This window comes from Cryptotermes secundus, unplaced genomic scaffold (genome assembly GCF_002891405.2).
Source record: "Cryptotermes secundus unplaced genomic scaffold, Csec_1.0 scaffold166, whole genome shotgun sequence".
In the NCBI taxonomy this organism is placed as follows: Eukaryota; Metazoa; Arthropoda; class Insecta; order Blattodea; family Kalotermitidae; genus Cryptotermes; species Cryptotermes secundus.
The window spans coordinates 1,067,948-1,085,009 of record NW_019720562.1 but is presented as its reverse complement, the minus strand read 5'-3'; the positions used below and the strand labels follow the sequence as shown (position 1 = coordinate 1,085,009).

The 17,062-nt window shown below is 40.9% G+C and overlaps 1 protein-coding gene across 2 annotated transcripts in view; it reads right to left on the bottom strand.

Annotated features, from left to right (window-relative positions):
- LOC111868359 (vinculin) overlaps positions 1-13,331 on the bottom strand; it is a 93,596-nt gene extending 80,265 nt beyond the window's left edge. For both annotated transcript variants that reach the window (XM_023858939.2, XM_033753004.1), the window contains exons 1-2: positions 13,169-13,331; positions 2,766-2,873 (exon numbers count right to left, since the gene is read on the bottom strand). In XM_023858939.2, coding sequence (XP_023714707.1) covers positions 2,766-2,873; positions 13,169-13,225 — 165 coding nt within the window. In that variant the 5' untranslated portion in view covers positions 13,226-13,331. The remainder of the gene's footprint in view (positions 1-2,765; positions 2,874-13,168) is intronic.
- Between the last annotated feature and the right edge of the window lie 3,731 nt (positions 13,332-17,062).

Below are 17,062 nucleotides of genomic sequence, written 5' to 3'. Positions count from 1 at the left end.
TGTTTACTTCTAGACCAACCTCTTTACTTGCGTCAATTACAGTTTGTGTGTTTTTCTTTATGATATCTATATTAACACCCAGCAGATTCACATCAGCATAGGCCAAAAGCTGATGTGTCCCATTTAATTTCAGTCCCACCTGGTTTTCTTGAACCTTCCTAATGGCATATTCTAAAGCGAAGTTGAAAATTAGTGGTGATAAAGTATCAGTTTTAGACTATTCTGGATAGGAAAATTATCAGACAAATGTTTACCTACATGGACTTTACCACACGTTTTTTTAAACATATTTAAATCAGCCTGACTAGTTTCATGGGTATCCCAAACTCTATCAGAATAATGCACAATACTTCCCTCCTACCTGAATAATAGGCTTTCTTGAAGTCTATGAATAGCTGATGTACTGTCTCATCGTACTCCCATTTTTTCTCCAATATCTGACGAATGCAAAAGATCTGATCTGTAGTTGATCTGTTACGTTGAAACCCACACTGATGACCCCCAATGATTTCACCTATATATGGACTTAACCTCGAAAGAAGAATATTGGACAAAATTTTATATGAAGTTGATAGCTGTGATATCCCCCGATAATTACTACAGTCAGTTTTATCACCCTTCTTGTGAAATGGTACAATAATAGACTCCTTCCACTAATCAGGCAATTTTTCCTTATGCCAAATAGAAGTAATTAGATTGTGGATCTTGGAACGTAATATTTTGCCTCCTGCTTGAATAAGTTCTGCTGGAATTTGATGACTACCTGGCGATTTATACTGTTTCAATTTTGCAATAGCACTTTCAACTTCAAAAGGACTAGGATCAGGTATTAACGGCTCAGCTGTATGGATTTCTGTCTGCTTAACATCACTGACCCTACATTCAATAACTGAGAGAAGTAGTTTCTCCACCTATTCAAAATGTTTTGGGGATCTGCAAGCAGATCACCATTCTCATCCTTCACTAAGTTCCTGCTAGGTTGGTAACCCCTCTTAAAGTCATTTATTCCTCTATACAGGTCTCTAATATTCTTGTTCTTACTGTTCATTGCAAGCTCTTCAACTTTGTCTTTCAGATATTCCTTCTTTTTGTTCCTGAAATGCCTGCTAGTTTCACGTCTTATATTGTTCAGCTTATCACCATTTAACTCGCTTGGATCCTGTAACCATTGCAATTTGGCATGCTTTCTTTGATCTAATAATTTTGAGCGTCATTCATCGAACCATGGCTTATGCTTCTTCGGGTCATAATAACCTAGACTCTTTTTGGCAGACATTTTTATATTCTCTCTAATAGTTTCCCAAGTTTTATTAACATCCACCTCAGTGTCCAAGTTTTCCAAAGCCGCAAATCTATTTGAGATTTCAACACGATAATGCTCTTTACCCTCTACCTCATTTAATTTCTTGAGATTGAACCTCTCCATATGAACTCTGTGTGTTGTTTGTTTGCTCACTGCCAGTCTTTCCCTAACCTTTGCCACCACCAGGTAGTGGTCAGTATCACTATCTGCTGCCCTGAATGATCGGACATCAAGTATATTTGAGTGCCATCTCCTATCTATCAAAATATGGTCTATTTGATTGTGTATCTTCCCATCAGGAGATGTCCAAGTAAATTTATGAATGTTACGATGTGGGAACATTGTATGTTTGACAGTAAGATTTTTTGATGTGGCAAAGTTTACTACTCTAACTCCATTATCATTACTAATTTCATGCAAACTCTCATTCCCAATTGTTGGTTTGAACATGTCTTCCCTCCCTACTTTGGCATTGAAATCTCCTAACAAAATTTTCATAGGGTACTTCGGGAATTTATCAAATACATGTTCTAGTTCTTCATAGAATCTATCCTTTATGTCATCAATTTTATCTTCTGTTGGGGCATGAACATTCATAACAATGAATTCACACCAGTGACCATTTAGTATTATATATGATATCCTATCACTAATGAACTCTACGCTCTTAACTGCTGATACGATTCTCTTATGTACGAAAAAAACTGTACCTAATTCATGATTTCCATTCCCCTTTCCATAGAAAAACGTATATTTGCCTGCTGATGCAATGTCCCCTCTGTCCCATCTGACCTCCTTTACCACCGCTAAATCTAACTTATATTTTAAGATTGCTTCCACCACTGCCCTGAGCAAACATGCCCTATATATACTTTGAATGTTCCATGTACTATTTGATACACACATACATATATATATAGCCACAAAAAAAAAACTCTCTGATTTCAGTCTGCAAGCAAACCATACCGACCGAGCGACTGACACTTGTCAGCAAAGTTTAGTGCCAACGTTTGCAGATAGAGGGCGTCGCGTTGCCAGCGCAACAAATCCCCAAGGCCGTTAATTTCGGTTTTCTAAACCGGAGCCGCTATTTCCTTGAAATAGCTCCTCAGTTATCATCACGAGGCTGAGTGGACCTCGTTCCAGACCCACAACTTCTCCAAAAAAAAAAAAAAAACTGGTAAAAATCAGTACAGAACACTATCTTGATCAGTGTAATGTTCTCTCTCCTGGATAAGAGATTTTGCTGGAATACTGATCCAAACTTCATGTATTTAGTTCATATATTTTACAAAGAAAGGTCTAATTCCTATGCATATGTGCCAAATTGTCTGGAAGCTACAAATACAAGTAGCCTTACATAATTCCAACTTTCTGGGCAGTTTATATTCTGGTAAACAGATTTCCAAATACATAATGTCCCTTTGTATGTTACATGTTTGGAGTGGAAATCTTTCATTACCTTCACAAGGTTAGTCACAGCCCTGCTAACGGCCATAACAGGACGTTCCAGATCAGGCATTGCATTGCCATCTTCAGCTTCTTCATGCAGGATCACCAAGCGTGACACCTGCAAATTGAAATCACTTTAGTCTCACTGCAGCAAGCCAAATGAAGAAATATTAAATAAAGGAAGTTTTACAAAACATTATGCAGCATACATAACACAATCCATGTCACAGAATTTACATCCATAATACTGCAGGATGTCTATAATAACTTCAATAAGAAGTAAGACTGCAGTTATGCTCCCCAGGTGTACCTGAACATACATAAATGGCAACACAAAATAAATAAAACAAATGCTGATAAATTAGCTAGCTAACTGCCTAACCTTTTCACTATGTAATATACATAAGGTCTTTCCACACACATTTATAACTGATCAGCTGCTAATAGAATAATTCTCTACTCTCACAGAATCCAAAGAAATTACTAGCACAAAGAAGAAACTGGCACTACATACATACTGTTGATCATTGGTAAAATTCAAGTAAAAGTGACCTCACTTATGACAAAAATGTCTTACTGACAGGTATATGCATGTTATCAGAATTAGTGAACACAGAATATGAGTATGAACTCTGTTTAAACTTTCAATCTATGTGCTCCACTTTTCATTTTTGTGAGTTATGAGACCATGTGTATTGACAGAGCCTTGACTAGACTAGACTAGACAGTATCAGCTGATAGGATGATAGATGAATTGGAAAGGATCTGGAAACAAGCAGTTGTGGCATAATCAAGATACTATTCTGGGATTTCCCTGCAGGTATTGATGAATACCACAAAATATATCAGCAGGTCTAGCTGTTGTCTGTGGCTAGATTCCAACCAAGCACCTCCTGAATATGAGTCTGCAGTGCTACTGATCTGCCAACCCAGTTGCTTTGTATGTCCTCTGTAACCGTACGTCCCTCGTCAAAATTATATAATTAAGGGTATGAACTACTTATGCATTGTTTAATAAAGTGAGAGACGCTCCATCGGCGAGATACCATCCCGGGACCGTCAAGTTGTAATTCCGCTATTGTCCTCCTTAGGCTAAGGGTGCCACTATTGTCCCTATCGCCACCTGTTTACTCTCAGTATATCATAAACCCATGAACTGACCGTGTGCAAGACCGGCCAGGAGGGGTCTTGGATTCCTTGAAGACCTACAGAGGTTTATGGGCATCTCGAAAAATACGAATGTAGGCCAGATGTCGGGCTCGACCCTTGGTTTTCCCTTGTTATTTTCTTGTTTTTCTGATGCCAACCGGGGGACTTGTAAAGAAGAGAGTCGGCTATAGGGAGCGCAGGAGGACAGTAGTTGGAATGTAGATAGAGAAGAGAGAAGTGTTTAAGAGTAGTGGTAGCTAGTCGGTGGACGGAGTGGCTAGCTTGGAGAATAATGTCAATATTCATCATAAATGAAATTTTAAATTAAAACTGCAATCCACAACGTTCTGGAGATCCCGGATTTATTTACCCCGAAGTGTGTTCCACTCCCATCTCCGAAGCACCCGTATCCTGTGATTAAGAACTCAAGCTCGAGCGAAAGTCATGGCAACTGTAAGTCGGCGGACGGCTACACCTCATTCTGTTACATCTAATGAACTCCCAGAACAGCCCCTTCCAGAAGTCACTGGTTATTCAGGTTTTCATAGAGTTAACTGGCAACACCACAAAGTTCACCTTCAGAATGTATCCATGTCACTTCAAACCAGGTAATATCCTTAAAACACACTTCCTTAATAGTAGTCTTAATATTTTTCTCTACCTTCATCTTCCAAATACTCTTGCCATTATGATTCTGAATTAAAATGTTGTTCATATCTCTTAATTCTGCCAGATGTCATAACTGAAGATTCAGAAGCTCATGAGCCCTCTTAGACAACACACATTATAAAACGATATAAACTGAACATAACTTTTTTTATTTATTAAGCAATCAGAATCTACAATTCTGTAAGCTAGTTTGCTGGCGTAAGAGCTGCGAAGCTCTTTAATGATGTGGTGAGTCCCTTCCCCAGTGGGAGGTTCCTCATTAGTTTTCTTTTAGGTCAGCTGGCCAGAGTCTTCGGAGTCTTCGATTGTGCTGCAGTTCAACGAGTGGCTGTAGGATGTCGTTTGGGTGATTTGCTAGTTTGTTGTGGTGTGAGGTACTTTTTTCTCTGGTGACATCCTTGATGTATGGTATATTTAGGTCTGTATGTAACGTTTGGTTGTTTACATACCAGGGTGCGTTTGTTATAATTCAAAGTGTTTTTGATTGGCTTCTCTGGATTATTGATATATCTGATTTGCTGGCACAACCCCAGAGCTCAATTCCATAAGCCCAGATTGGTTTGATTATTGTCTTATAAAGCAGGACTTTATTTTCTATGGATAGGTTGGATCTTCTTCCAATTAACCAGTTTAGCTCCTTGGCTTGTAAGTCTATCTGTTTGCATTCTTTGATTATGTGGTCTTTCCAAGTGAGTCTACTATCCATATGGATTCCGAGATATTTAACGCTTGGAGACTGTGGGATATTGTTATTATACAGTCTTACTTGTGGGCAATGCTCTCGCCTTAGCATGAAGTTCACTTGGACAGATTTGGTCTTGCTTATTTTAATTTTCCATTTGTGTAGCCATGCTTGTATTTGGTTTAAGTGGTTTTGTAGGATACTGGTGGCCTTTGCTGGATCTGCATGAGTTGCTAGGATGACTGTATCATTTGCAAAGGTTCCTGTGGTGGTGTTCTCATCGGTTGGTAGGTCCACCATATAGAGGAGGTATAACAGTGGTCCTACTATGCTGTATGGTCCTACTAGGAATATAACTTGGACATACATGTACATCAGATTATTAATATATATTCTATTTCTCAATTCTTACCAGATTTTAAGCTAATTTTTAAAGGAAAAAACATAATGGGATGTGCCTCTTCTTATGTGAACTTTTCCCAGCAATGGTTAAACCAAATAATCACTTGATGGAAGGAATGTGGAGGCATGGATCTAGTCTAAATGACCTATGTGGCAAGCCAGTGGCAGCAACGACAAGAAGTAATGTCTAATGTACATAACTTCAGAAATGGGGAAAGATGCTGATATGCTACATAGTAAAAACAAAGGCATCAATATTAAAGTTCATATTTATATACTGTGAACATTTTAGAGCTTCCAAAAACTAACCCTCCCAGGTGAAAGAGTTCCTCCAGTCTCATCTAGCCATGGAGATTCCAGTTTCTAAGCAAATCAAGAGTCCTATTGCCTAACGAAGTACGGATAGAATTTACACAGTCTACAGTAGATGAAACACTGAATGCTCACTAAACAGAAAGTGGATGAAAATGGTGCTAGGCTTAAACATTTAACTTGAAAGCCCCTCACATGCCTTACACTAAGAACTAAGATTACAAGTTTCCTCCATTCCTGAAAAACAACTTCAGTGAAAGAAAGGAAACTTTTCTGGAGATGCCAGGAATCTGTGCATACTATTTTCAGCATCTACAGGAATCTTGGTAAGTTTTATTTGTAACCCATTTGTCTGCAGACTTGCCAATTTCACTAAGAGTGCAAATATCCATGCCCTAACAAGAAAGAAAGAGCATTAATTATAAGATAACAGAGAAAACTTGTTTCAAAATTTCTAAACTGAGACATTTCCAGAATGGGTTTATGGTATCTACCTTTAAAGTAACTGAACATAAATTACAACATAATCACATCTGAAGAACAATATGCATGAAAAACGACAGCTAACAGTGTTTGCACACATACCAAGGCCTATTTTTGTAATGGCAGGAAACAATTTTCCAGTCTGGAATGAAAACCAAAAGGAGGTGTTGTCCCTTCTTGGGCATTGCATGCCCCTGCTACAAACCCTTGCATATCAGTACTGGCTTAGCTGTTCAATCACAATGTAGCCAGTTGTCCTGTATATACAGATGGTCTTTTATTTCAATATCTCATTCCATGAAGCATATTCAGATGAATTACTCTCATATATAAGTGGGGTAATGATATATAGTAATAATTTGAATAAAAGAGAAAAAACTTTCTGGTACCATAAAGAAATTAAGTAATTGGAGATTGGAGGATCCTATAAAACAAGAACATTATGCTTCATACAGTTCACCTAGTATTATTACATACTTCAATGAAGGAGATTATGGTGATCCCAACATGTCGCTAACTCATGGAGCCGAGCTCTTCTTGAGAAGCTGCAATTGTGCAGCTACTCAAGAACTTCCCAGCATTTTATGGAACCCAAAGGTTCATTACCATGTTCACAAGAGCCCTCCACAGGTCTACATCCTGAGCCAAATCAATCCAAGCCATACCATCCCATTCTATCTCTCTAAGATCCATTTTAATATTGTCCACACAACTATGTCTTGGTCTTCCCAGTGGTCACTTTCCTTCTGCCTTACCCACCAACAACCTACACGCATTACTCTTCTTCCCCAATTGTGCTACATGCCCTGCCTATCTCATCCTCCTTCACTTGATCATCCTAATTATACTTGGAGAAGACTACAAGTTATGAAGCTCCTCAACATGCAGTTTTCTCAAATCTCCTGTCCCTTTATCTCTCTTCAGTCCAAATACACTCAGTCTATGTTCCTCCCTTGATTACTGAAACCAAGTTTCACACACATACAGAGCCACAGACAAAATTATTGTTTTGTATATTCTAATTTTTATGTTTTTAGACAGCAATTTTGCAATAGCAATCTCAACCTCAAAAGGGCTAGGATCAGGTACTAACTGCTCACCTGTATGCATTTCTATCTGCCTAACATCACTGACCCTATGTACATTCAATAACTCAGAGAAGTAGTTCTTCCATCTATTCAAAATGTTGTAGGAATCTGCAAACAGATCACCATTCTCATCCTTCATTTTAGTTACTTCTAGGTTGGTAATCCTTCTTGAAGTCGTTTATTCCTCTATACAGGTCTCTAATGTTCTTGTTCTTATTGTTCGTTGCAAGTTCATGAATTTTGTCTTTCAGATATTCCCTCTTTTTGTTCCTGAAATGCCTGCTGGTTTCATGTCTTCTACTGTTCAGATTATCCCCATTTATTTTGTTTTGATCCTGTAACCACTGCACTTTGCATTTTGGCTTGTTTCCTTAGTTCAGGGGGAAAAAAAAAGAAATAACTATTCTAGTGGTGCTATTTCTTGGAAATCAGCCACTTGATATTGCTGACAACAGTCCCATCTACAAGAGGTATTGGGCTCAGAGGAACTCCCTGGAGGTGAGAGACGGCATATTGGAGCGTCACCGGGAGTCAGCAGATGGACAGTCCATGATAGCCTACACAGTTTTTCCACGAACCATGACAAAGGAAGTAATGGGAGCATTCCATGGAGGATCTTCGAGGAGATATCTCGGTGTCAAAAAAAACATGGAAAAGACGAGACAACGGCACGGCTGGCTACAAAGGAGAAGCAAGATAAGAGGGGTACCACCAATAATGGGACAACTACGAAGCAAACAGAGGCCCCTGAACATGGAGCTAGAGTCTGATGTACCGGTATAATGATGGGGCACTGTTCTAAAAGATCACCATTTACATCGAAGGACAATTTTATTTCCAGAGAGCAAGAGGGAGTTGGTACCTTCTGATCATTATAGATTACTTCACCAAGTAGCCGGATGCTTACGCCATCCTTAGCCTAGGAGTATAGCCGGTTGCGGAACCTCTTGTGACTAACTTCTTCTGCCACTTCAGGTTCTCGAGAGAACTACAGAGCGAAGAAGGCCGGACCTTGGATTAGCGACTGCTACAGGTAGTCTTACAGCGCCTCGGAGTGTGCAAGAGGAGCAACACCCCTTTTTATCCACAGTATGATAGCACTGTGGAACGCTATGCCGAGACAGGAGACCCGAGGAAAGTTGTTTCAATGTACCAGATTGGGAAGAGAGGCTAACCTTCAGGTTGGCCTATATGGCATCCACACATGAGACCAAAACCACGACGCCCGCCAGAATGGTGTTTGGGAAGGAGCTATGTCTGCACTGCAACCTGCTGTTTGGAGTCACCTCACACAAGAAGCAACCTACAACCGACTATGTAGCAGACCTCACTGACGTTGGTAAAAATCTGAAGGTGGCCAGCGACATGATGAAGGCCCGCTACGACCGCCTACCCTGGATTCCATGAAGAGGGCCAGGTTTGGTTCTACCACTCGACCCAGACTAAAGGGAAGTCTCCGAAGCTGCAGCCATCCAGGGAAGACTCTTACAAAGTGGCCACATGGATCAGGGAAGTGATCTATAATATCCACCATTATCCAAGAGCAAAGACTATGGCAGTGCATTATTAAAAACTGGCGCCGTATCTAGGGGCTACTGAGGATGATGAGCCTTGAGGAGGAAGCAGTGTCATAGAAGGTGAGCAAGGAGAGTAGCAGTGCGCATCGTAGTGGTGCAAGTGCCCCTATGCGATAGAAGCATTATGATTCCTTCCAGACTGTTCTGACTGCTCATGCAACCAACAGGCAATTCTAGAAGATGTGACACAATACAACAGTTGGCTGCAAATTCTACGACAGAAGTCCCGGCTAAATGGTGGTAGAGTGGGGATGTGTGTAAACATGGTGAAGAGTGTGCTGTGAATTGAGAAGCTGGTTCAGTATAATGCATAAAGAAGGTGCAAAAAGAAAGCAGTGCTGTGGTGTTACGGTGCAATAATGAGTGGATAAATATCATCTGACATCAAGACAAAATGAGGATACTGAAAGAGATACAATAACTGATCCAAATAACAATAAAAGTTAGAATACTGATTCCTGATTTTCATGAATTACATTGCTGTAAATTCTTCAACAGTGTCAATATTTAGATGCTTAGTTTGTTTCTAGTGATAATGATAATTTAAAATCGACTCTACATTGTATATTGATATAAGTAGCTGAGCATTATGACATATCATTAGTCCAATAGGAATGTGATCTTTCCTACAACTATCTATACACATGCTGAATTACACATGAAACTCTAAATATGTATCCACAAAGAACCGGACTCTTGACACATCATTATGTAGAATTCCGACAATTAAAACTGTACATATAGATGTCATGTTCTGCTGCCTATGGACGTGACAGATGACAGACCCATCCTCTCGTCACAGAGGGTGCTCCACGTCGACAAAACCGCAGCTGCCTAACAGTAACAAAAATCTGGTCTTGGACCTCAGATGGGGCTTGACACCATGACTGGTTGGTCGTCTGACCGTCAGTCGTAATGTGACTTCGACTTGAAGTTAGTTTCGAAGTCAACAGTTTAGATGTGAGACAGCTGCAAGCCAGTAAGGACGTGAACATTGAAATTGAGGAATCTAGATTATTGGGATCCGTAACCTAGTAACGGCTAGTGAAGAAAAACTAAGATTTAGTGTGTGTTGTGGTGAGAAGTCGAGTGCGTGAATTGGCGAGAGTGTTATAATAATTTGTAGTTACGAAATATAAAGGTCCGATAAATCCAATTACCAATCCAAACCCCCTGTCTTGTCACTAACACGTGCCAATATTTATGTCACCACGGGTGATATTGTAATATTTTGTGACTTATTCATTAGCTGTTCAAAATCACCTGTTGGTGCTCTGTACACAGGTTGTTCCGCGACGTTTCGGCCAAACTTGAAGAGCGTGTTCTGCTGGTTATTTGTAGCCCCCCTTCCCCCAAATCCAATAAACTATAGGTCGGTTCTGCATCGTTATCGAGTTAAGCGCTAGAGGAGCGAACTGGAACTGCTGCGACTTGACCGAGTTCCTGCGTGTACATTGTCTACGCCACTGTGGCCGTGTCGTGTTGCGCTGAGGTCGTAGCCAAAATTCCTAATTAGCTTATAAGTGACAAATACGCCGATATGCATTTCGTACGCGGATTTTGTAATTAAAATGGTAGGGCCGCTGTGGTGTAGGGGCCCCCATACACGCACAGTATGGCCTCCAGTTCGGCCTGCACAGTTGAAGACTGAAAGGCAAAACTGACGTGTGTGGTGCGGCCGGCCGGCCAATCGTTTGGACTTTTGGATCGTGGGAAACCCGTCAGTCCGTCAGTTCTGCCTGCAGGACCGTAGCACGTGACGTGACTCAACATTATAGGCTGGAAGACCGTGATTGTGGCATGAAGCCTGCCGCTTTATCTGCGCGTGTATGGGGAGGAAATGGAGGGGGTAAACTGTCACAGTTTTGCCTGTAAGGTCGATCGGAAGGCCAAACTGTGTGTATGGGGGGCCTAATAGCGGCAACAATATCCACTTCGCAGAATTCCACATAGCCAAACATCTGAGAACGTACACAAAACTTTGAAGGAGACTGGTTCCTTCCCGCAAGCGAGTGCAGGACGTGAACGGCAGCGTGGAGATGACCGAGATGACGTTCTGGCAGTAGTGCAGCGAAGCCGAAGTGCAAGTACGCGCAGAAGTTCCAGGACAACTGGTGTAGCAGAAACACAGGTTATGGAGAATTTTGCACCGCGGTGGTTTCTATCCGTATCGCCTCCAAAGAGTACAGCACCTCTTACCGGGAGATCACGCCAAACCTGTACGATTTTGTGAATGGCTGCAACCATGGCTGTACATTCTGCGTGACATTTGTTCACGGATGATCCTCAATTTACCCTGGATGGCACTACCAACATAAGGAATCCGCACTCTTGAGAACACGAAAAGCCACTTGAGGCAGAAGAATGTCATTTTCAACACCGAATTCCAGTAAATGGGTAGTGTGGAGTACTAGGCAATAACCTGACAACCATATGTTATCGATGAACGTTTAACACCTCCGTATTACGGGAATTATCCGGAACATTAATCACCGCTGTATTTTGAAGATTCGCATCTTGCAACACGACGACGAATGTGGATACAAAAAGGCAGACAACCTTCACATTTCTGAAGAGTAGCAATGGAATTTCTAAACGAATGACGGAAAATGAGCAGGAAGAGGTGAACCGGTGTCTTGGACAGCGTGGTCTCCCGACTTAAACCCAACAGGTTTATTGCATGAGGTCAAGAGTGAATGAAGGTGGTAAACCAGAAGCAAGTTATCAGTTAGTAGAGGCCACTGATGAAGCCGCCGTTGATTCAGAAATGAAATGGGATGCATGCAGTGGCAACATTCAAATGGCACGGCTAGCAGCATGCATGGAGTCTAATGGTGATCCTGCACATCTATTTTTCTGAAATTTACATCCTTTTTGACAATGATACCCACCCATCTTTTGCCAAATTTTGTTTACAGTAATCAGCTCCTGGAGCATAACTGTTCAGACGAACCTGTGTAGCCTCTGGTGCTTTCATATGGTGTTTGGTAGAACACAGAATATGGGCTGAACATGTAATTTTAACACTGATAATTAATCAATGAACTGTGAGAATGTCTTGATTAAACTGGCTGAAGTTTGTCTGATGGTAGCCTTTGGTAATAAGGGCTTTAAATTTCTACTAAAATAAGTTGGGAAAGCTCAGTTGGGCCGGCTATGGGCTGGACGGCCAAGGTTTGGCTCCCGGCAAGGGTAAGTTTTTCTCTTCACTGTAAAGCCCACATTGGCTTTGAGGGCCAGCTAGCCCCCTAACCAATGGGTACCCGGTGATGTTTCCGGGGGGTGGGGGGACTGGCAGAACCATGGAGCTAAGCATTTACTCTTCATATAGTGTTGCGGTCAAGAATGGTGGAGCTATAAATCCACTCCCCTTACGTCTTCTTGGCGTAGTGCTGAACTGGTTAATTGTGCACAGGGGCATCTTTACCTTTTTACCATAATGCTGCTTTCCATCAAAAATAAATGAAATAATATAAACTCAAGAAATTGGTGCCCAGGTCGTTTACGTAAGTATCAGAAGTACTGCTTCTACATATAACCCAATCGTAAGGTCAAGTAATTAAACTGCTACGCTATACAGCATCACACCTATACACTCAGAAAGCTTATTATACAACAGTTCGACATAATAGAAGGGCGTTGTCGAAAACATTACAACATTTCATGTAACTAATAACATAATGCTGCTCTTAAGCAAAATCTGCTTCAGGAGATATATTGTACCATCACATCTATATATGGCAATGCAGCTCATGTGACGTCACCGAACGTTTATTTAGTGACGTCTAGTCACGTGATTTCAACACCAACACGATTTGTCAAATTAAACAGAGGCACGCCCATTTATTATAACATGTTAACAATACATTAGTTTCTTATACTTGCCGAATTGGAATAATATAAACACGTAATATTTTAAATAGCTTCCAAGTGTTCAATTAAATGGTCTAGATTTTCGTGCATGCTGGAAATGATGATGACGTGATAGCACTTGATCAGAAATACCAAGAATTAAGCAAAACTTAAACTACCTTCTAAATAAATACCTTACCTGCTGTGCTACAGGTTCTAAAATACTTTCAATAGTTTTAGTGTGAAAAACAGGCATTTTGAACGTTTTGAGAACAAACTGCAAGTTAAATACACGAATTCACAACCCTGCTATCAAGTTTACGCGACCAAGCAACACACTAGCTCCAAGACCTCCTCTCCCCAACAACTCCAAACCAGGAATAGCTTTCATTCGTTTCTCTGCCAGTAGAGTGCACAATACTAAACGAAGCAATCAATGTAGCCAACATACATATAAACGATATAAACATGTTGGGTGCTTGAATTCTAGGTTCTCACGGCGGTGGATATGAATAGTTAAATCGTCTTGGACATAACGCCGTGTAGTCCGTTGAAAGTTAACCGACGTTTCGGAGCAACATGTCGCCTCCATTCTCTGGCTCTGCTTGCTACCTGCTTCACTCTGTCTTGCTTGGCTTAATCTTCGACCCTGAAGCTGGTGACCATATGTGCCCCTGAAACGTCAGTTCATCTTCAACGGACTACACGGCGTTATATCGTAGAAGGCATGACTTCATCAAAAGTAGGATTTTCTGGGGTGTAACACCGTAAAGTTCGAAGACAGCGACTGACGTCTCAGGGGAATATATCGTCTCCATCTTCAGGGTCGAAGAGTAAGACAATCAAGAAACCGGCAAAATTAGACGGCGAGATAAGCGGATAGATTCGTCACATTATCGTAACAGTCAGCAGTCACAAACGACACGAATATATGATCCGAGACGAATTTTGTACTAGCCAAAGAATACAAAAGTTGTTGCCATAGTGTAATAAGGAAACTAACTGGTCCGGTTTGACTCGTCTTTCATGGGCAGAGATTAAGTTTTATGACCCAATAATTTTATAACATGGAGAAGAAAACAAAAATTATTTTCTATTTAGCGTTACACAAACTGTTCTGAGAACTGTGATATGATAATACCTTGCCAGATCACTGAAAAGTCCCAGCCTACTACCCTCACCTCTCACTCTCTTATGCATTATGTACAATATAAAATGATCGCCGCCGCCACCGTTGTCATCACCACCACCACCATCTTTCTTTTTTTCTTAAGTACTCCACTGAAAGGTGAAAAAGGCAAAGCTGTCCATGGGCTTAATTAATTAAACACCACAACATGATGATGTACGGAGGACTGGAGGTAAGGCTTGACCATTCTTGACCTCAGCATTAGATGAAGGTAAAGAGGTCAGGTTCTCAATCTGGCTGTTTTATCCCTGGGGAAAGAACCCCTGGTACTGAATATGTAGGAGGCTGGGTGGGCCCCAGAGCCAGTCTGGACCTTGTAAAATAGAGAAAAATCTGTTGTCCTTGCTGGGAATTTAACCAGTCTGTCCAGTCTCTCACCCATCACTATACCACTGAATGTTAAAATGTACGAGTAATTGTCATATGAAAGAGTCCCCTTTCATTTTCTCTTAGTTTGTGATACTGCACACAAATCTACTGCTTTCTCTTTCAATTCTATTTTCATTTCTTGTTCATTACAGGCTGTTTGCCCAACCAGTAATGTCTCCTTAATGCTTCTGGACATGCCTCCCTCCATATATATGACCACAAGAGAGAAGGTGCCCCATTATTTTAAAGTTCCCAGGAACTGGGCTCCTTGTTGGACTGTGGGTTCTCACTCAACATATTCAGATCACCTGGCCATATCTGATCGGTTCCCCATCCATCACCCAGTGAATGCATCCCACAAAGGCTATTGGTCCACCAACAGAGATCAGTGACAACTGCCCTTGTATTTTCTAAGAAAGGTGAGGGAAAAAACATGGAAAAACCTCAGTCATGATAGTTTGCCTCTGGGCCTAAATATGAACCTGGGATCTTCTAAATATTAAACAGAAATGATACCCATTTTATTATGATGTTTGGTGCCTTTGCTGTTATTTCTTGTATTGTGGAAATTTATACTTTCAAGTTCATGCTGCTCAGAAATATCTCTGAAGTTATAAACACTTTAAACAATTCTGCTTGCTCTGATTTCTGAGACATTCCTAGTGTGCACTGTTCAACTGGCATTACCACAGCAGAGGACACATGATCAACCACCTCTGTGGCCTAGTGGTCAGCGTTCCTGGTTACAGATCCAGAGGTCCGGGTGCGATTCCTGGAGCTACCAGATTTTTTCAGAGAAGTAGTGGGTCTGGAACGGGGTCCACTCAGCCTCTAGAAAACCGAATTTAACAGCCGTGAGGATCCTCTGCGCTGACCATGCAACACCTCTAACCGCAAAAGTTGGCACGAAACTGCGTCGACAAGCAGCGGTCGCTAGGTCAGTATGGTTCGCTTGCGGACTGAAATCACGGAGTTTTGAGGGCACCTGATCTTGACCCTCCTTAAAAGCCAGTAGTGACACCATGCCCATTTCAATAATTTAATGTAAAATATATAACTGTAACTTGTAATAAACAAGAACACAAATAAAAGATGAAAATTCACAGCACAGCAGAGATACACACAAATCACGCAAGCTCACTCAAGTGGTAGCACTTTCAGTTTGTATTCAGGAGGTGCTTGGTTAGAATCTCATTCAGGACACTGAATATCTAGATTCAGGGTTTTCACGGTTTTCCTCACTTCTTCCAGACAAATTCTGAGAAGGTGCTTCAGATTTGGCAACAACCACTTTCTTCCACAGCCTTTCCAATTCATGATTCACTAACCAGCCTACCAGTCATCACTACATATTGTCAGCCACTGACAGTGTCATTAAATGAACCATAAATAAAATAAATAAATAGAAGAAATACAACTGCTTCCTTAAGAGAGCAAATAATGTAATTTATAATAAGTATATATTGTGGCATATTTGCTCAAAACAAGAACTGTGGAGCCATTACTAGGGAACAGCATGGTAACCACATGTGACTCTGTGTTTTCTACATGGCCCATGCCACATTCCCACAGCAACAGGGATGCATGCAAGAACAGAGGAACTGCTGAAAGTGCTGTTTTCTATGCAGTCCATGCTGAAGGCATATAAGGGGACCACAGACCAGCTCAGAAGTCAGTCAAGAACTGGCAGCTGAATTTAGAGGTTGGCATTTCAAGGCCAGATCAGTTCAACTTGGGCACTAGCTGCTGAAGAAAGTACCAGCTGAGGCCAACAATCAGAATGAGGCTGGCATGACATGGTTGCCAGCCTGCATGGACGTGATCCCAGAAGCAGAGGAACGTCTACTGTTGGAAGCTGTTCACTAGTCTGTGCGTGATATAATCTATCAAGTGTAGTCATGAGCTGTACAAGTGTCCAATAAATCCAGCTATCATTCCAAAACATGTGTATTGTCACTTATCACGTTACATTATGTGAGAAAATTGGAGCTGATAAATCCACATTGAAAACATTAGAGTCTGGAGGTAAAGGGCTTGCACTTGAAGTGTGGCGATGTAACTCCTAATTTCATGATGTGGCATAGATACAATACTCTACTGTTAAATATGGACGTCTGAAATAGAAAAAATATACGAAAAGATGTTGGCTGAAGAGAAGGTGGGAAAATCCAAGACTTAAGGCCTAACACTTTTCAGGATGAAGAACAAAGTTTTATCACCAGCTGATTCCCATTTCAAAAGTTTCCATATTGAGATAACTTGTTTAGACCTTGATAATAAATATGAACTTATATTAATTAAACACAAACAGTACTTGTATGATGGACATGAAAATTAACCACAGGAAGGGATTTAAGGCAAGAACTTGTCACAGAAATTGATGGCAGTAACTTCACAGGAAAGTCAAATGAAAAAAAATAATGGCCAGAGAAGTGTTCTGATTTATAAAACCAATGATCTGCACATTCCTACATTATAAGTATATAAGTTCAAAAGGTTGCAAGTACAGTGAAACCTCACTTAACGAGGACCTCT